General features: G+C 45.8%; 2 protein-coding genes across 5 annotated transcripts in view; one reads left to right on the forward strand and one right to left on the reverse strand.

The window, feature by feature from the left end:
- tm4sf5 (transmembrane 4 L six family member 5) overlaps positions 1-19,157 on the forward strand; it is a 38,666-nt gene extending 19,509 nt beyond the window's left edge. Inside the window, exons 1-6 of one of the 3 annotated variants that reach the window (XM_056300038.1) lie at positions 9,182-9,338; positions 9,878-10,144; positions 12,172-12,252; positions 12,943-13,085; positions 15,884-16,076; positions 18,511-19,157. In XM_056300038.1, coding sequence (XP_056156013.1) covers positions 9,971-10,144; positions 12,172-12,252; positions 12,943-13,085; positions 15,884-16,076; positions 18,511-18,528 — 609 coding nt within the window. In that variant the 5' untranslated portion in view covers positions 9,182-9,338; positions 9,878-9,970 and the 3' untranslated portion in view covers positions 18,529-19,157. Of the gene's footprint in view, positions 1-9,181; positions 9,339-9,610; positions 9,757-9,877; positions 10,145-12,171; positions 12,253-12,942; positions 13,086-15,883; positions 16,077-18,510 lie in introns of those variants that run through there. The other 2 variants (XM_056300039.1, XM_056300040.1) reach the window with 2 other exon arrangements.
- On the reverse strand, positions 188-11,569 carry zgc:103586. Of its 2 annotated transcripts, XM_056300043.1 has the most exons (6): positions 11,488-11,569; positions 2,284-2,450; positions 2,004-2,129; positions 1,779-1,890; positions 1,606-1,663; positions 188-849 (listed from the first exon to the last, which is right to left on the reverse strand). In XM_056300043.1, the coding sequence occupies exons 2-6, from the start codon at positions 2,288-2,290 to the stop codon at positions 736-738; spliced, it is 417 nt and encodes a 138-aa protein (XP_056156018.1). In that variant the 5' UTR covers positions 2,291-2,450; positions 11,488-11,569; the 3' UTR covers positions 188-735. The 2 variants fall into 2 exon arrangements, with proteins under 2 accessions (XP_056156018.1, XP_056156017.1); XM_056300042.1 differs by lacking the exon at positions 11,488-11,569 and having other exon boundaries at positions 2,284-2,653.
- Positions 19,158-20,912: the final 1,755 nt, after the last annotated feature.

Genomic DNA, 20,912 nt, shown 5'->3' on the forward strand with positions numbered 1-20,912 from the left:
GTCCCCCCCCCCACCACCACCACCTTCATCTCGAAGATAATATTTATTATGTCAACTCAAACCCCCCAGAACGTGTCTGACGCTTCTTTTCTTCTGGCAAATTCTTTATTCACAAACCAAACATTTTTAATTTCCAAACTTAGCATGAACCTTTTAAAAAAAAAAAATAATAATTTAACTTACTTATCAAATCTTTTAAATTGTAAAAAGAAAAGCAAGAAATGCTGTATAGATTGTTAAACAATTACTTATGCATTTTTGACTAAATCCCTGACAGTGGATTTTTTTTCTTGTATATTAGTTCACTTTACATTTGTATTAAATTAAATATAACTTCATGTAAACGTGAGTTTTCCTCGTACTTCTTGCTGTCTGCACTGTTTAACGCCGCTGAAACTGCTTTCACATGTCATCATTACACACAGCAAAACAAATGGCAATGGTTATAAATCAACTAAAAGTATCGCATGCACGAATGTACATTAAATTGAGGGGAAAAAAGGCTGTTTATTCTACACTAGTTTCATACAAAATTAGTAAATTTAATACTGTTGTTTTTGCAATAAGGCACATATGAAAAGTAAGTTGTGATATGCACGTGCTCAATCTGATCAAATTCCTTTGCTGGGCGTTTCAGTGTAATGCCTGAGTAACAACGGCTGATGCTGCGGTTGAATGGGCTTATACACAGTTCTGATCAGAATATGTCGGAGCGAAGCCATTTCTGTGGCAGAATCAGTCCTTTGCCAGGTGGGCTGGAGAAAATGCCAGAGGCAGCAGTTCACTGAGGCTGGTTTCTTTGTAAGATCCATCTGGCTTGGTCAAGTAGACAATCCAGTCAGATCCAAACTGGTGAGAGAAAGTGGATTGAAGTAGTGAGACGGACGAAACGGTTATTGCTTAAAGAATTATTCTGTGTCCCAACCCGCCCAGGAACCTAGTCAGGGCTGGGTCAGACTAGCCAGTGTGTGTGTTGTTTGAAACCAGGAGATAGCATCTCTGTGAACACAGCCAGATTTTTTTTTTTTACAGTTTCATTGAAAGGGTCTTATATAATGTCACAAAAAAACTCATCGCACAAACAATGAGTAAATTGTATTTTATAGAGGTAGCTTACGTCATCATGGTATCAAAGTTTGACAGCCTTAGTTTGGTTTACACACAGTCAGTGACATTTCAAGTGTTCATAAAGTGCTCTTGACTGGGGAGAAAAAAATGAATGGGTTTAACCTTCTCGCCAGTTTAAACCCATCCATTTTATATTCATTTATGAAATGTTCTTATGCACAAATGTGTTCTTACACACCCATGGAATTTTTTTTTAGCTCTCAAGTTTGTCTTACAGAAAGAGAGCAAAGTCTGATGGACATTTTTAACTCCTTCCCACTGACATCTATTGTCCACCTCTTGCAACTAGCAATCACCCTGGCTCGCAAAGACACCAGTGTTAGTCAACTGGTGTCACCATTCAGGGGTCGCCCGGACTCAACGTCTTCCCTACGAGACAAACTTGAGGGCTAAAATGTTCCCAGGGTGTGTGTGGAAGTACATTTCATAAATGAGGCCCAGCTGTTTCTGTTGGACAACACAACAAGCAGGTCTCACCTCCATGAGAACTTGTCTGCATGCTCCACATGGCCCAACAAAACGGTCTCTGATATCACTGAGAGAGAGAGAGAGAGAGAGAGAGAGAGAGAGAGAGAGAGTGAGAAACAGAGGAAAAGTAAATCAAGATATGCAGCTTGAATATTTTACATGCCATTGCTTGAGTGTGTCACCATGTCACGGCAATAGCGACGAATCGTCTGTGGCCTTCTGCCACTGCCCTCTGGATGGCCGTGCGCTCTGCACACACTGTCAGGCCGTAGGACGCATTCTCCACATTGCAACCTGCAATGCACAAACATCACCGACACTTATACGGGGGCTATGCACGAGAGTATTTGCCATGAGTTTCATTTAACGAGGGGGCCCCTCCTCAACGCCCGTCAGGTTGTTATTACCTGTGATTATAGCGCCATCTGCTGTCAATATCGCAGCGCCGACAGGGAATCGGCTGTACGGGCAGTAAGCCGCGTCCTTCGCCTGCATGCACTTGGCAACCAGCTCTCGGACTCTAGCCTCCCGGTCTGCGCGTCCGGGATCAAAGCGGAGCACAAATCAACATGGTGTCACGAGGACACATAAGGCGGCCACTTCCTAAAATACGCAGGTCGTACGTAGCCGCGACAAGCCGAGAGTGAAGCGATGGTCAGGTTAAAGAGAGGTAAAGATTGGACTTGCCTGCCATCGCAGCTGTAGGTAGTCTCCGCCGTTTTAGCCGGATGAATATTTCAACTTCTGCGCTCACTTCTAAGTAAGGACTCGCGCGGCGAGTGACAGACACGTGGGTGGTGAGTTGCGGTCCTTCGTGGGGGTTTTCTGTCCGGTGCTTTTCGGGAGGCTGCACCCTGCAGACACATGGACGGCCGGGGTGAAGGGCTGCGGGGCTGCGGGTTCACTGTTTACAGAGTCACTTCATTGGATGGCTGAGCCGAGCGTCATAGCTCAGTGTAGGAAAAGAATGACTGACAATAAGCGCGGAGGCTTTAGAGGAAAACACCACAGACAAGACCAGATTAGTTCCTCCCAAACTTATTCTCTTAGAAGTTGCTGCTTGTGTCATTTGACCGGTTTACTGTCGCGAGTTTTTTTTTTTTGTCGCGCCGCGGTGCGATCACGCGTGCGTGTGACATGGTTCGACACTAGAGGGCAGCAGAGTGTCTCCCTACGGCAGATCAGAATCCGGCTTTTGTAGAGGAGCTCAAGCAGGAGTCGTGACAACTTTCTCTTTCGGCTACACAACGTGCACCATTTATTCCTTCCGCCATTACAACAACAACAAACCCCGCGCAGCGGAAGTGTGTCACTGTAAACCCGAACCGAGGAAACAGCAGCTGTAAACTAACGTTCCTACCAGCTCAATAAGGGGAATTATGTAGCCCCATAACCACTACACTTTATACATTTAAACCCAGCGAGTCAAATATGTTATTGGTTTTTGATTATTTATTTTTTTATAAATTTATTTCTGATTTTTCCCTTTTTTCTCCCAATTTAGTGGCCAATCAATCCCTGTTTTAATTCAAACGCCCACCCTCGCACTGATCGCTGCTTCGTCGAGTCCGGCCATAGTCGGATCTGACGAGACCGGGGCGCGAACCCCAGTCCCCAGTGGGCAACTGCATCGACACAGAGCCGATGCTTAGACCGCTACACCACCGCGGACCTTGGTTTTTGATTTTGTTTTCAGCGGAGGTTATTGAATACCAGCCTACTTTAACCCATGATTTATAAGCATCTGAACGTGTGAGGTCTAAATGTAGAAATGAAATACTAGCATGGCTCGGAATGAATCCAGACCCAGGGCCGATAAAAAGATCTAATATGCCGTTTGAGACGATATGATATTATATTCCTCCATCACATACTGCATGACTCCTAAACCAGACAATAACCAGACACTGGGCATGGTGGCCCAGCGGTTAGCGCTGTTGCCTCAAAGCAAGAAGGTCCCGGGTTCGAACCGCAGGCCGTTCCAGGTCCTGTCTGTGTGGAGTTTGCATGTTCTCCCCCTGTCTGCGTGGGTTTCCTCCTCCCACCATCAAATAGACGTGCACGTTAGGGTTAAAACTCCTGCCTGGCAAAATGAAATTAAAAGGGGTTTAGATATAGAACTGCCCTTACAACCATCGTGCTATTTATTAGGAATATTACCAGAACACAAAAATCAGACATCACTATTGAGAGTCCTTCTTCTAATTGCTAAGAAGAGGATCAGTCTCCCGGCTGAGGCCACAGCCCCCCATGGTAACACAATGGGGGGAGAAGGTTGAGGATGTTTATTACATGGACAACATAACTGCAGGGTTACAATTAAAAACAGATATATTTTTGACTAAGTGGTCCCCCATTATTCCATATTTTCTCAATTGACCTGAAATAAGAGACAGTGACCAAATTCTTCTGGATCTCTTTTCTCCTCATTTAAACGTGAACAGTATGTGTCTTTTTTCATATATAATGTATATTTTATATACATTATCTGTATATACATTATCTGTATATACCCATTATCTGTGTTCATGGACAAATGTCAGAACGCATTCCTGTTTCCTTCTTTTTTGAGAATGGGAACTGTGGACACTGAGAGGATGCCGAAATCCATGGACTGCTTCGTAAGACATCTATGTATGTGCTGTGTACTTGAACATGCCTGATAAACATAAAAAAACAAAAACTCCTGTCTGTGCCCCTGAGCAAGGCAGTGGAAAGAAGAACTGGAGTTGGTCCCCGGGTGCTGCAAGGCGGCTGCCCACTGCTCCTAGCCACACAGCCAGGATGGGTTAAATGCAGAGAGTAAAGTTTATTTGTATGTATGTACAAAATGAACAATAAAGAGTATTCTATTCTATTAAAAACCGGTAATATTTGGGATTGAGAGTTTTGCTCACCGGACACCAAAATCTGTGATACATCAGATTATGTGGCCGTGTTTTGAAACACGTGCTTTTAGCAAAGACGTGGCGGTTGGAAAGCCTACAGATAAGTCATTTTATTTGTGTATCCCAATATCACCAGTTTGTAATAAGTAATTTGTAATAAGTGTGGTCTTTTCCTGGTTTTCAATGCTGCATGGCAGTAAAGAGATGCAATTCTCTGAATTTATCGGACTGTTCTAGCTGTTCTATTATTTGTTTCTACCTGGTTGGACATCATATCCACATTACTAATGAGTGTTTATCAAAAATGACATTGTGTAAATATTTTGTGAGCGCACCAATAGTCATCTCTACAATATCGTAAAAATATTGTGATATCTGGTTTTGTCCATATCGTCTGGCCCTAACTGGTAGTAATCAAACTGTTAATTCCAACCAAAGTATACATGGTACGTGGGAAGATCAACAAGTAAAATGTCCAACAACAAAAAAAGCACTAAAATCTGGTTCCCTAATAAGTGTTTCCTCTCAGTTTTGTCCATTAAGTTTCCTCTTCCTCACCAGCCAAGGTGCACACGAAGCGAGACAGGCCAACGAGTCCACAGAGTTAATGTGGTCGGTGAAATGTGGTACGTCCTGAGATTTAATTTTAACCCAGGTGTCGTCCACAAATCTGAACCAATGGCTAGGTGGTGTCCCTGGATAGGACATCACAGCCCTCTTTTCCACTTCCTCCATGTACAAGTTGGCCACTACAGGTGAGACTGAGGAACCCATAGCACACCCATGCCTCTGCCCATAGTACTGCCCCCTGTATGTGAAGTACGTGGACTGAAGACACAGCTTCAGGAGCAGACACACTTGGTCAGTGTTAAGGGTGGTCCTATTGCTAAGGGTGGGGTCGTCCTCTAATTTCATATGAACTACCGCCACTGCGTCATCAACAGGAATGTACGGGGAGAGACCTAACATCATAAGAGACCATAGTTTCATCCTCCTCTATAATGATGTCCCTCGCCTTATCCACAATTATTGAAACTCTAGTTAATGCTCACGGCAATTTGCATAGGAAACTGGTCGTTGGTTTCAGTCGTGGTGCCACTATATTGTTTATAAGGGCGGGGACACCTGCAGTCAGTTGAGACTGAAGAGGTCACTTAGATGAGTCCAGATGAACGGATTCAACCTTCTGTGATATCCTTACCTGGACTACTGATCATGCATAAAGACACTTAAGTCTTCCTTCCTGTGTCTTTGCTCTATACGGGTATCATGTTGTCTCATCTCACACAGCATCAGTAAATACAGCAAAGGCCGCCATATCTGTACTTATCTGTTCATGAATGTTTATGAATAAAAAAGTTATCTCATAGGCGTAAACATAAGATAATGATAATATTGATATGAGTTAACGCAAGCAGTTTTTGTGCTCATAAAGCTATTTATCAGGGAGGAGGCAGAAATGCCATAAAAAAACCAGTACATGGTCTAACTGTCCAAAGGACTTGAATCAAGTGCAACTGGACTTGGTATAAATTCCTGAATCCAGTTGCACTTGACTCAACTGCTTTGGCTAACCATGACCTGGATGAATGAGAACATTCACAGTACATGGTCTAACTGTCTCCTCCTTACTAGTCATGCTGGTGGAGTTTCTGCATTCACGGAGACTTTCACTAACTTGAAAATCGCATCCGTCCATTATTCCTCAGAGCTTGGCACTGCACTGTCCCCATGCAGAGAATCCCCCAGTTAGAGAAAGTTGAATCAGTTCATCTGCACACAACATTTATATTGAGAGAAACGTTTCATCACTCATCTAAGTGACCTCTTCAGTCTCTCCTGACTGCAGGTATGCCCACCCTTATAAACAATACGGTGGCACAGCGACCAGTTTCATATTCAAATATGGGTGTGACCATTAACTAGAGTTTCAATGGCCATGTGTCCTATTCACAGAGGATTGGGGAATAGTGGCAATCACAGCATTATAAGATGGCAACAGATGTAAGTCTCAGAGCAGAGCCACAGCACCTCGCCCAGAAAAGGGAAACCGGGGTCCCCTCCTGGAGCCAGACCTGGGTAGGGAGCTCGCTGGCGAGCGTCTGGTGGCCAGGCCTTGGCCCCAGCCCCGGCTCCAGGGCAAAATTGTTAGAGGGACATTGTGAAAAATAGGGGGGGGGGAGAGATATTAACACGGAAAATGACCAATCTGACCACCGTCAAAGGCACCCAAACAATAAATATATATATAGAAATATATCATAGACAAAAAAAGGCTTGCAATCTAATTGGCACAGAGCATTGCAACTCCTTCCAAGCTTATGCATCTTAGTACAACCACCTCCCGTACAGAAAAGGTAGGCCCCATAGCCATCAGTCCACATCCACTCCAGCGAGTGGCATTAATATCTCTCACATGCATTCTCGCCTAATTCACTCACAAATAGGGTAGCGTGGCAGCCAGCCACACAACTTACCTTCCACAATAGAATAGAATAGAATATTGAACTCACCGATTAGTAGAGTTGAAGGCGGCGACTCTGCTGCGAGTTGAATCTCTGCGTGACATAATTTTTCCACTCGTTGCAAAATCTTGCAGTCAAGTCCATTTCAAAAGACAACTGTACCACGTGTGTTCGCGCCGTCATAGACTTGGCTAAGTATTGTAAACTACTAATAAGACACGTTAGCCCCTAGCTAACGGGTCTGACCCTTTAGCCGAGCGGTTAGCGATGTCGCCTTGTGGTGCAGTACACCTCGTATCGAATCCCGCACCGGGCAAGAAAATAACCGGTTACAGTATCTTAGATGGGTCGAGTCCGACTCTCTAACCCAGAGAGGATTGTGTTTGCTAGCGTCTGTGCGTCACCAGTCTCTGCACTGGCTACGGTCAACAGCCGTTCCCTCACCTCGTAATTATCTCCCACAAATCGCAAAACAATGGAGATATTCTCAAGCCAAGTTGGGTCCCGTGTGCCGTCCGCTTCAATAGCACATCGGGACTCACCAATTCCGTCAGTATATCGCTCACTATGCGAGTCAGCTCGCTTTGTATGCTGTGAAATATATGCATGCATTTTCGAGTATCACCGTCAATATTTTCTGCAATTCTGGATCTTTCCTTAGAGTGTATTCAAGTAAAGTAAGAAACAGGCCACAACTGTCCTCCTCTCGTGACTGAAACGCATCTTTGCTCCCCCGAAAAGCTAACTGGTTTGACGCTAGAAATTCTATCGCATCAATGACAGCAGATCTAACTGCTCTGTGTTGATCACTGTCGATACCTCTTCGCCGGTGTTTGCTCGTCTCTCCCTCTCTTTCCATCTTGTCATATCCTCCATGTGGTCTTTTGATGCAGCGTGTTTGTTCAGGCCTCTGTGTCTCTCTCGATCACATGCCTCCAGTGAGAGAATCCCATTTTGGTGAACACAGAGCCAGCGCCGAACTTTCGGCAAGTGAAACAAAATGCTGCATCCGTTTTGATGCTGTATTTCAACCACTCCCTGCGGTTATACCGCTGGCCTAAGAAAGTCCGTTTCTGACCCTTAAACAAACGAACTGGGAATTTGCTCAAGGAGGTGCCGAGCGGCCAAATCAGTTCCCAAATCGTCAGGCGCAAAGCTGCCAGTTGGAGAGCTACTGTGAGGACTGTTTGAGGGAAGGTTGCCACTGTCCGCACTGTTCGCTATGGCTAATGATGGCTATGGCTAATGTTGGCTATGGCTAATGATGGCTATGGCTAATGTTGGCTATGGCTAATGATGGCTATGGCTAATGATGGCTATGGCTAATGTTGGCTATGGCTAATGATGGCTATGGCTAATGATGGCTATGGCTAATGATGGCTATGGCTAATGTTGGCTGTTGCTCCCCGCTCCATGCCTCGGCTACTTCGGAAGCGGATCCCTGTTGCTCCCCGCTCTGTGGACTAGCCTCAGTAACTCCAGGTGCGGTTCCCTCTCCTCCTCCTTCGCTTCGATCCTTTTGAGTTGGTAATTTGCCTTTGTCAACTTTGCAGAATCCTGTTATATCCATTTCGACTTTTGGTCAATTCGCACGCAGCAAAAACCGTGTACCGACTGAGCACACCTTACCCTGCCGAAACCCGCGAGACACCTGCCGACGCAGCACGCGAAGAAACGTGCAAAACAGATATGATTTGGACTGGATAGCCGCCTAACCTAAAAATGAAATCTATCCTAAATTGAATTAAAAATCGTAATTTGGTAAATAACGCACCAACATGAAATAATGCAATGACGATTTTGATTTACTTAGAGGAATTAAACATCTTGAAATAATTTGGTTGGGGGGGCATTGAATGTCACTTGGGGGGGGGCTAAGCCTCACTACAGCACCCCCTGGAGCCGGGCCTGGGTCGTCCTCTAATTTCATACGGACCACCGCCACTGCTTCATCAACAGTAACACACGTGAAGATGTCCCTTAGATGCGTGATGAAACATTTCCGTCAGTAAACGTTGTGTCCAGGTGAACCGATTCAACTTCCCTTGAGTTTCCTACCTGGATTATTGAGCATGCATAAAGGGCAATCCCCGAGTTCCCCCGCTTCCATACGCCGAGCCCTGCCAGCTATATAAACCATAAATAGAGATAAGTGATATCTGATATCACGGTCAGGTATCAAAGGTGAATATTGTAGACCCCACCAACACCCACACACACCCACGACTCCTCCTCCTCCTCTCTCTGAGGTATTAAGGTGGTTCAGGTACGAGTGGCTCCCATTGCAGTCCTGGATTAAGGTTGAGAACAAACTTCACACAGGGAAACAAAACAAAACAAACCAGGATTTTACATCTTTATCCGTAAGAAGTCGACGGTCCACCGACAAGTGAGACTACGCCTAACCAACTCTTGGCCTGTGTTCCTGTTCTCCCTCCTGCTGCATGAGTGACCGGCTGTGTTTGTCTTTCACTCTGTGTGTGTGTGTGTGTGTGTGTGTGTGTGTGTGTGTGTGTGTGTGTGTGTGTGTGTGTGTGTGTGTGTGTGTGTGTGTGTGTGCCTACTTGTACTTCTACGTTTGTGAGGACCAATAGGAGTTTTTAGCCCTTGATGTGAGGACATTTTTGCAAAGTGAGGGTATTTCGTCCGGTCCTCACATCTTTAAAGGTCTATTTTAGGGTTAGGACTTGGGTTTAGGGTTAGGGTTAGGATTAGGGTAAGGCTTCAGGTTAGGCACGATGGATAAGGTTAGGGTTAAGGGGCTAGAGAATGAATGTAGTCGACGAGGGGTCCTCACAAAGATAGAGGTAGAAGAATGTTTGTGTGAATTATCATTCCCCTTGGTCTTTCTCCAGCCACTGTTAGTACTCGTCCAGTTTGTGTCATTTTGTCACTGACGTAGTGTACCTTTTTTTCCTTCGGTTGTAGACGTGAGACCGAGGCGAGAAACGGAAGAGAGCGAACGAGAGAGACAGACGGATCGAGAGCAACAAGGCAGAGGCCGTGGGAAGATAAGAAATAATGTGTTGTACGGGAAAGTGTGCCCGCCTGGTGGGCCTGATCCTGCTGCCGTCGGCCTTCCTCTGTATGATCGCCAACCTGCTGCTGTTCTTCCCAAATGGAGAGATACTGGAGAACGAGCAGATCTCCCTGCAGGTCTGGCTTATGGGGGGACTCATCGGAGGAGGCCTCTTTGTGAGTCATGGATTTTACTCTATGTATTTATGTCTTTATGGACGCTCCGTGCATGTGCATATGCATGTATATTCTATACATTCATCTAGTTCAATCAAGCTTAAAGGCTTTGAAAATTGAATTGACTTAACTGTTAGTGATGGCTGTAGCTTTGTTGCACTATATATACACACACACACACATGTAGGATTTATCAATTAACAATTTCACAATTTTCTCAAATCTGCTTGTTCCTCTGTTCCCCCCATATTCCTCTTCCTCTTCTGATGATAATTATCACTATCCTCATCATCATTACTGTTATGGGTTAGATTGGGATGGGGCTTTAGTAGTAAGGGGCAGTCTTTCCAGTAAGGGATGTACATGTCTGTGTTCATGTTGACACGCGACACTGCTCGACAGGGAGCAAGCCGAGTTATTTCGCTGATTCGGACGGATGAGAGTGTTTCGTGTCACTGCGGCGTCCGCCGGTATGGGACAGTGTGTTGCTATGGGCAGCATCTGTCTAGCGCGGGACGCATTAGCACCGGGTTTGCTGACTTGTACATCTCAAAAACGAAGGAATTACTGAATGTTGTATTTTTTCCCTTCGTGTGACATGGGAGGTACGCAGTAGTTCACACAAACGGCTGTAGATATACAGACAGTAGTAGAGAGGACGCTGCTCTAACACCTCTCTCTGTGGAGGCTGGGTCATGTTTGATGTTGATTAATTGGTAACCAATTAAATATCAAGGCAGATACCCACTACTTCCTCAACCAGAACACACACACTCACACACACTAGTCTATCATGACTACAGCGATGGTGATATAGTAATAACAGTAACTATATAAACAGCTATGGTGCAAGTAATACCGAAAGCGACGGTATCGTGAGGGATGTTGCAAGACTAACACAATGTAATTTATGACTTCAGGTCTTTTTTTTTATAAGTTCTACCGTTTTTCTCTTTTGGCCAGCTTCCTACTTCTGCCCAATCAGCCCATTGTTCTAGCAAGTCCCGAGGCTGACCGGAGGACCATAAATGTATAAATAATCTTTCCCCTCTCCCATGGAAACCTCGGTGACATGTGTACGGTTTATACCCCCCACTAAATCATAATCGGTACACGTGTGTGTGTGAGCACCGGGTCTCATGTTAAGGCATGACGGCACATCCAGCCAACCCTTTTCATAGGGCTCCTGCTGATGTAGATGTCATTACCCTTTGGTACACGATGGATTCAGAATTCGAAAATATTGGTTTAGGAGATAAGCGGACCCACGCACAAACACAAACGTGTACTCGCTCTCTCCTTCTCTCTCTCTCTCTCTCGCTCTCACACAAACACACACTTACAGATGTTATCTCGACACGCGTCCAGGTGGCGTGGCGGTCTATTCCGTTGCCTACCAACACAGGGATCGCCGGTTCGAATCCCTGTATTACCTCCGGCTCGGTCGGGCGTCCCTACAGACACAATTGGCCGTGTCTGCGGGTGGGAAGGCCGGATGTGGGTATGTGTCCTGATCGCTGCACTGGCGCCTCCTCTGGTCGGTCGGGGAGGGAGGGGGAACTGGGGGGAATAGTGTGATCCTCCCACGCGCTACGTCCCCCTGGTGAAACTCCTCACCGTCAGGTGAAAAGAAGCGGCTGGCGACTCCACGTGTATCGGAGGAGGCATGTGGTAGTCTGCAGCCCTCCCCGGATCAGCAGAGGGGGTGGAGCAGCGACCGGGACGGCTCGGAAGAGTGGGGTAATTGGCCAGATACAATGGGGGGGGGGGGGATAGATGTATCTCGACACACACATATAATAATACAAGTGATGTCTTAATTTGTATTGGGATCGCTGACGGCGCTCATTAGCCTCCATTTAGCCACATCTTTACTCATTCTAAACTGTGCTGCGATGCAAAGCAAATGTACTCAGAGTACTTTTACTTTCTACGCTGTAGTAAAATATTGACGCAGTAGTCTTAATACAGTTGTTTTTCTATTGATCTTTCTCAATGAATGATGCCTATCACCGCCATATTTCCAGATGCTGTGCCCCAGCTGTTCAGCAATCCGGGCAGGGGGGAAGGGCTGCTGTGGAGCGGGTTGCTGTGGAAACCGCTGCCGGGTAAACAGAGATTTACTCTGAAAGAGTCACATTTACACATTATCAGGGGAGTTACCCCGAGAGCCAGCACAAATGACACAGCTTAACGACAGGTGATAAAATGTAAGGATACGGGTGCGGTAACCTCCAGGCTGCTAGCACACAGAGGGCGGTGTCAAGTCAGGGGTAATGCACCGCACCTGCGACCACCTGCCAACATATCATCATGAACATGTGCTGGGATCAAATACTTGGATTTTCAAAATCAAGCATACAGTCAATCTGCAGCTTCTCAGAACCGGAAGAACCTGACAACTTTAAATAAGAAACAATGAGAGAGGAAAATAAAAGTGTGTAGACAGATAGACAGTCAGATAGCTAGCACTAGCTAGCTAGCGAGATACATAAACAGTCAGACAGCTAGCTAGCTAGCTAGCTAGATAATAGATAGATAGATAGATAGATAGATAGATAGATAGATAGATAGATAGATATCCTGCGTATTAAAATACAATTTACCTCCATACATTGCCACTTATATACGTGCATGCAGTATACACATCTATACATACTACATACCACAAAGATGCATACATGATGCTCAGTGGGACATGGAGGATACAAATACACTGATACGGATAATACACACTAAGTTTGTGGTGTGTGTGTGTGTGTGTGTGTGTGTGTGTGTGTGTGTGTGTGTTCCCCCAGATGCTGAACTCCGTCTTCTGCTCGGGTTTGGGTCTGGCTGGGGCGATCTACTGCACCAGCGTGGCCTCGGCAGGTCTGGCCATTGGGCCCAAGTGTAAGGTGGCGAGTGGAGATTGGAGCTACCCCTTTGAAAACCTCGGCAGGTGAGTGACTACACCCTCACGCTCACATTCAGTTTGGGATATTTTACACGTTTACCCGATGCGCTCGTCCAAAAGTGACTCACGGTGGAGCTGATTTCAAATTCGTTATCAGTAGCATAAAAAAAATAAGGATTTTAAAGATCCCAAAGGGTCGAGCCGCAATGTAAGCACAGAATAAACAATTAGGAGGAAAACGGCAGCAAGGACTGAAGAGGGGTTAAGATAAGTGATCGGGGTGAAATGGATTACGCTAAACTTCCACGATGAGCACTGAGATTCGCTTATTAACCCTCTGCTAAGATGCACACGTGCACAAGGACGTGCATGTGCTCACGTCAGCGTGCACACGCACAGATGCAAACGCAGGATTCATGATGAATGAATGAGGAAATTTCTTCATTGGATCATTTTCCACGACCCCCCCCCCAATTAGGGCAAATAAGAACACACACACACACACATTGACATACATCTACACACACGAATCATTCGTTTCCGTGGGAGAACTCTGTTTTCCTCTGTGTCGCTGCGTTCTCGTCTCATCGGTCTATTTTCTGCTGCTTTATCTCTCTCGTGCTGTTGGGTCAGTGGTAAAACATTCACCAGCTCTGTTGGGGCGGATGAGACCGATCACAGCTGGACAGGAAGGTGTTGTGAACATCCACTAGGTGGCAGAACAGACCAGAGCTTCTCATCTAGAGCTGACGCAGCCTCATTTGCATGATGAGTTTTGGTGGTCACAACCAAGTGCAACACAAAACACCAAGTACCTTAGCAGTGACACCATCAGCAGATGGCAGATAAAGAACATCCCCATTAATCATTTTCATTTGTGCGGGTGAAAAATAATAATAAAATACTACCATATAATTGGAATACTACTATTGCTGCCACAACTACTGCCACTGTCATTACCACCACTTACTACGACTACTACTACTACCACTTACTACTACTAATACCACTACTTCAACCACTTACTACTACTACAGCCACCACCACTACTTACTACTACCACCACCACCACTACTGCTATTACTACCACCACTACTACTATTACTACCATCACTACTACTACTACTACTACTGTTACTACTACCACTTACTATTATTACCAGTTACCACCACTTACTACTACTACTACCACTGCAACTACTGTTACTACTACCACTTACTACTATTACTACTACCACCATCACCACCACCGCTACTAATACTGCTACTCCCACCACCACTATTACTACTAATAATACTAATACTGCTACCACCACTACTACTACTACTACTACCACCATCACCACCACCGCTACTAATACTGCTACTCCCACCACCACTATTACTACTAATACTACTACTACCACCACTACTACTACTACTACCACCACAGCTACTACCACCAACGCTACTACTACTACTACTACTACCACCACTGCTACTACTGCTACTATTACTGTAGTTACTGATATTACTACTACTGCTTTTGCAGCTGCAACTACTGCTACTAAATAAATAAATAAATAAACTTTATTGATCCCAGTAGGGAGCCACCCCCCACCCAGACCTGCTCATGGAGCTGGTGTAGTGTTTCAGTGTGTTGCTCATAGAAACTTGGGCAGATTGGACATTTTGCTAACATGGAGACTTGGTCGTTGTGTTGAGGGTCACCCTGCCAAACCCTCAGAAAACCCCAAAACAAAACAAACAAGCAAACAAACCCTGAAAGTACCACGCAAAACACTCTGCTGCAAGAGATGACGGCACATCCAAACGTCTTTAGCCACAAAGGGACACTGATACGCCACCCAGAAACCAGCGCCCCCACTGTCAGATGTGTGCAGATCAGGCATCCAGCTGTTTTACAGACCCGGGCACGGGGCCTTTTTATAACAGCAGTTTAAAGCAAATGGCTGTGAACAGGGAGGAGGTTTGACAGCCGATTGTGCAATCCATGGAGGGATATTTATATTCTGTCTCGACCGGTCCTTCCTGCTCCAATTCACTTTATTTCCCCCTTTTCTGCCTCTGTTTGTCTTTCGCTGTCCCAGCTACAAAACACGGAAGTTCATCAGTGTAGCGAACACATGTGAAATATAGAAACTCCGTGTCCAGTGTAAGACATGTGAAGAGCATTGTAGTTTCACCAGGTTTTTCAATTTGTACTTCCTATCCTCCTGTTTCTTTTAATTTTACTTGATTTTTTTGTGATGGTTACTTTCTTATACGCAACTGACCCACAGTTTACGCTCCTGGAGTATAAAACTACACAGAAAAGTGTCCGGGTGGCGTAGCGGTCTATTCCGTCGCCTACCAACATGGGGATCTAATCCTCGTGTCGCCTCCGGCTTGGTCGGGCGTCCCTACAGACACAATTGGGCGTGTCTGCGGGTGGGAAGCCGGATGTGGGTGTGTGTCCTGGTCGCTTCACTAGCGCCTCCTCTGGTCGGTCGAGGCGCCTGTTCGTGATCCTCGCGCTACGTCCCCCTGGTGAAACTCCTCACTGTCAGGTGAAAAGAGGCGGCTGGCGACTCCACATGTATGGGAGGAGGCGTGTGGTAGTCTGCAGCCCTCCCCGGATCGGCAGAGGGGGTGGAGCAGCGACCGGGACGGCTCCGGTAGGGAAATAAAAGAATTCAGGGAGTACCAGACTCTTCTGTACGAATGCTTAGTCATGTTGTAACTTGTGTGTCTGTGTGCACATGGGCATGCAGCGGTAAATGCATGCTTGTTTTCAATGTCTAATACCCATCCCGCTTGACTGTCCGTCTCTCTCTGTCTGTATGTCTGTGTGTCTCTCTCAGCGGTAACAACAGCTACCTGGCAGACAAGACGTCATGGGCGCTCTGCGTGTTCCCCGATAACGCGGTGATGTGGCACATCGTCTTGTTTTTCATCCTGCTCTTACTGGGTCTGCTGCAGATCGGCCTCTGCGGCGTCCAGGTGATCAACGGCTGCCTGGGCTGCTTGTGTGGGGACTGCCGCGACAGCAAGGAGGTAAACCAAACTGTGACATCCTCCAAACAGTAAAGCCAGATTATTATTTTTTTTTAAATTAAAAAATAAAAAGAGCCTGCCCACTGCAATGTGCAGTCACTTGAGTAATAAATTGGTGCCGGGACACCGATGGGTGGGGCGGGTGGGGAGCAGCAATGAACTGTGCTTAGGGCCTCAAATGGGCTTGTGACGGCCATGGAAAGAGCAAAATGAAAAAAGAAAAACAAAGCCAAACAGTTATACTTTCTCTCTGAGTGATGCATTTTTGGGGAAATGATGCAAAAGTGACGCAGTGAGTTTTGGATGAGATTGTTGGGTCTGTGAAACTGTGCTTAAGCAGACCAGGAACTGATTCTATCAGAACGATAGATGGAAAAAATGACCAAATCAGTGATACGAAGGTTACGAGCAGTAATTGCGTTAGTAAAAAGGGGAAAGAAATGTGTGTATGTGTGAGAGAAAGAGAGAGAGAGAGAGAGACAGAGAAAGAGAGACAGACGGGGGAGGAGAGAGAGGACGTGACAGGGGGAGCGAGGGAGGGGGAGAGAGAGAGAGAGAGAGAGGGAGGGAGGGAGGGAGGGAGGGAGGGGGGGAATGAGACAGAAAGAGAGAGGGAGAGGGAGGGAGAGAGAGAGAGGGAGAGGGAGAGAGCGAGAGAACGAGAGGTAAATTGGTGAAGATAGACTCCATTGTCTAGCAAACTCTAATTAATCGAAAGTGGAATTTCTCTTGTTTAAGAACGACAGCATCTTTTTTCCAGCTCAGTCGGTACTTTGTTCACATGAACGCTCCCAAAGCCAGTTAGCAAATAACTAAGCTTGTAAATAATGACAAAGATGACCCATTAAACCAACAGAGCCCCCCCCCCCACACTCACACACTTTTGATGAAATCTTTATTAATTTGAAATATTCAATTCAGTTCAATTCAGCAGTGCTTTACTGGCACGACTGTCAGCGTTTTGCCAAGGCAGCGTAAATGGTGACAAAACCTGAACGTAACAATAAAGATAAAAAGAAAGATCCAGAAAGAAAAGATCGAACATGAACAATGTTCACATGGAACTGTGAAATAAATAACATATAGGTAGAAGCTAGGGAATATGTAAGTGATAATCCACCTTGGGGTGGGTTATCCTGTTTATACCACGGCCACCTCCTGAAGAATTAAGATAAAAGCGTTTTTGTTGAATGTTTTGGACTCAGAATTAAAAGGCTATTAGCCGCTAATCAGCGCGCTTCCTGCACCCTTCAGCCAATCAGAGACCGGTATTCTCGGTGAACGTGGTGTACGTATATCTTTTAGTCATTTTAAAGTTCTGCCCACAAAATTACAATTATAATCATATAATTACAGGTTATGAAGCAAATGTTAGCTGCTAAGCTAACGTTCGGCGTGCTTGCTACCGATTTGCGGAGATGGTTTATTGGCGCCTTGTCGTGGATTATCCCTTACGCAACCCCTAGCACGGCTTTTATTTTCTCTGCTGCTTTCCAGACAAACATCACAACCACAAAATTCAGAAATCCCACAAAAATGCATATATTTTAGTCACATTTACATCGTTGTCATGTTATTTACGTGTGCAGAGCTGCACAGAACTGACTATAAAACCTGCGATTCCACTGACATATCATCATGTCCACGGTATCTTGACAATAAAAAGACAACTGTTTTAATGTGGGCCTGCAGAGTGTTGTGACATATAAATGAGGTTTATTCTGTAGACGTGACTCCAGTTGTGAGTCAAAATAACAATAATCATCAGTGAAAATCCGCCTGGGAACTCACAAAGTCACTTCTCTTTTTATCTGGAATCAAACCGACATTGGCCAATTTCCCAGGGCAACAGAAATTACAGACAAATTCTTGTTTGCCTTTTGATAAAAGGGAACTTTCAGCCAGATGAGTGGGTGAGGAGGGAGAAACATGTGGTTTTCACAGGACTATGACTGAACTCATTACAAGTATGTTAATTTGCTGCAGACACGTATTGTGAAGTGGAGCCTTAATATCTGACTCTGTTGGATCTGGTACTGGGGCAAAGGGGGAGAGACATGAATAAAGGCTGAACATTAAACCCAGGTTAAACGCATGGGTTAACATAGGATGTGGATGCACACGGGTCTGCCATAAGATCAATTTTTGGACATTGGCAGACTTTTAGGTGGACAAGGTTAGGATCACGTACTCAAAAACACGTGTAGATAAGCGTGCACGCACACACACACACACGCTCGTGCACACGCACACGCACACACACACGCATGAATGAGCAGACCTGCAGGTAGAAGTGTCATCATGCAACTGGGTGATACAAGTTGTGACGTGTTAATGTGTATTGTTTTACAATACGCATTAACACCAGGCTGGTATTTCTTCACAGCGGTTTCGGGTTTTGACACTGACCTCTTGATTCTTTGTCCCTATGCAGGATGATGGTGGATTGTGAGAGACACAGAGATGATCACCATGCCTTCAAGAAAGGCTCAGACGAGCTCCTGGAGAAACTGATTTGTTTGCTAACGCCTATTTACAGGGTGCTTTTGGTCGTCAGCTTGTTTGTAATTTATTTTGATACTGCAGTGATGCTCTCTTAGATCTGTTTCGGGATGTGCCTTATCCAAGACCGGTGTGCCGTTATTCTAGTCTTATTCTTATCTCACGGTTTGTTTATACTGTCTGCATAATATTGTGTAACATTACTAAATCTGGTTTTACTAAATACTGAGAAAGAGTGAGACATCCCCGCTGAAGGACTGACAAATATCTCTTGACAGTTTGTCTGAGTTCATGTGGGAAGCCGGATGGGTTTGGTTTCGGAGAACAAGACACAGTCATGTGAAAATATATGTTGAGTTTGTGTATTTAACTGATACGGTATGTGTGATGCTATGTGAGTTGTTCTTATGGTAAAAAGCTGGACGAAAAAAGGACTAAACTATCACACGTCGCTGATATCATTTTGGTAAATTGATCATAATAAAACCATTTTAGATGCGAGTTGTCATGATTATTATTATTATTGTTATTTTTAATGTCTATGGCTCTGCATTGCCTTAACTAATAAACGAGTCTTTTCTGCAACGCGGCGTGGAAATCCCTTCGTCAAGACTCATAACTCAATAACCCTGTAATTATCCAGCTGGCTAACTTCAGCAAATTAAGCACAACCGAAACTACCGACCTCAGCAGCTCTTGTTGGACCCAGCCAGACCAACAGCTAGATCTAACAGGATTTTTGTGGGGCCAGAGGCCAGAGGTCAAAGGTCAGACTTACCCCCTGTGGACACTGTGTGCACTGCAGCTGCATAAACAGGGATTTCGGGACGGGTGCCTCTCGGGCGAGGTTAAGCCCATAATCGTTTGTTGACATGGAGTTGCTTCGTGGTAGCTGTTACCTAACCTTGGAGATAAACGGCGGTTACAGCGCGGCAGACAGGTAAATATAGACGAGAGAGGCCGACGACAGCAGCATTTTCTTCCCAAAGGACCAGAGGAAGGTGAAAATGGCCCTTCATGAGACACTGAGAAAGCAAAATCCGTGTAGGCCTCTCTTCCAGGAACCTTCCAGCAAACACCAATCCTAAACCTTTCTCAGAAAAGTTTTCCATTTTTCATATATTTATGTATTTACTTCCCCCCTCCTCCCTACACCCTTAAACCATGTACTGCAGTGCTGTACTGATGTATTAGGCAACACACTCTGTTTCAAAATTAAATTAAAAAAAATTGTTAAAAAAAGCATACAAAGTAACGTAAGCAGTAGCAATGTAGTGTTGGTGAGATGAGCAGCTATTCATTCATCACTCCAGGAGCTAGGTCTTATTCACATTTGGGCTGGTAAATGGATAAATAACTTGCAAGACAACTCCGAACTTTTAAATAGCCAGATTGTCAGACTTGCTCCTGCCATGTGGCTTTGCTGTGATGGGAACCGCGGGTGCAGGAGGTTATGGCTGTCTGCGGGCACTGGTGGGGCCCTGCCTGCCCCAGGGGCAGTTGATGTTGGGTGAACTCAGCTACGTGGGTGAGTGCTCAGTGCGTGCAGCTGGCGGGGGGGGGGAGCGGGGGGGGGGGGCATCTACCCGCTGGTGGCATGGTGGGCCTCGGCCCTACACTGGGCGTGTAGCGCATGGAGCCCCGCCTACCTGCCCGCCGGGTGGGTCCTGACGGTGCGTCAGTCTGTTGGTGATGGGGCCTGGCTCTGGGCCAGCGGTCTGTGCTTGCGTTCCACAGCTCAGGTCCCGCACCTGCAGGTACACCCTGTGCCTGGGGGTCGGCGGTGGGGACTGGGTTGTGCTCCTCGGGGGCATGCACGGCTGTTGCTCCGCAGGTTCCTGCCCCTCCACCATGGGCTCGGTGTTCCTCTGGGGTGGCGGTGCTTTGGGCTCCAGCTGTTCTCTTGGTCGTGGGGTATCTGCAGATCCTGTTTACTGCTCGGAAGCACTAAGATAGGTCACGGATCTCAGATACCAGAATTTATTCATTGGATTAATCCCGTGTACTCACAGGTGGATGCTACACACACACATACACACTGCTAGCATCTGCCTCACATACTGCCTGGAACAATCTCTGGATTACAGCCTTCTTCTTACTCCTTTCTTCCTCCTTTTCCCCCCTTTTTCCAGTCTTTTCATTTATTGCCATAACTGCTATCCTAAACTGATATTGATAAGATAAATGTAATTATGTTTAGTTGAACACATATGAGCATCTGTTTCGAGGTCTTATCAGATGTTGTCATTCTTTGTTTCTGAGTCTCCTTGTTTTACTTGTGGTGATCCCCCCCCCTCCTTGGAGAAGCGATGCTGATTGGTTGTTTAGCTGATC

The sequence above is a fragment of the Lampris incognitus genome, chromosome 20 (genome assembly GCF_029633865.1).
Source record: "Lampris incognitus isolate fLamInc1 chromosome 20, fLamInc1.hap2, whole genome shotgun sequence".
In the NCBI taxonomy this organism is placed as follows: Eukaryota; Metazoa; Chordata; class Actinopteri; order Lampriformes; family Lampridae; genus Lampris; species Lampris incognitus.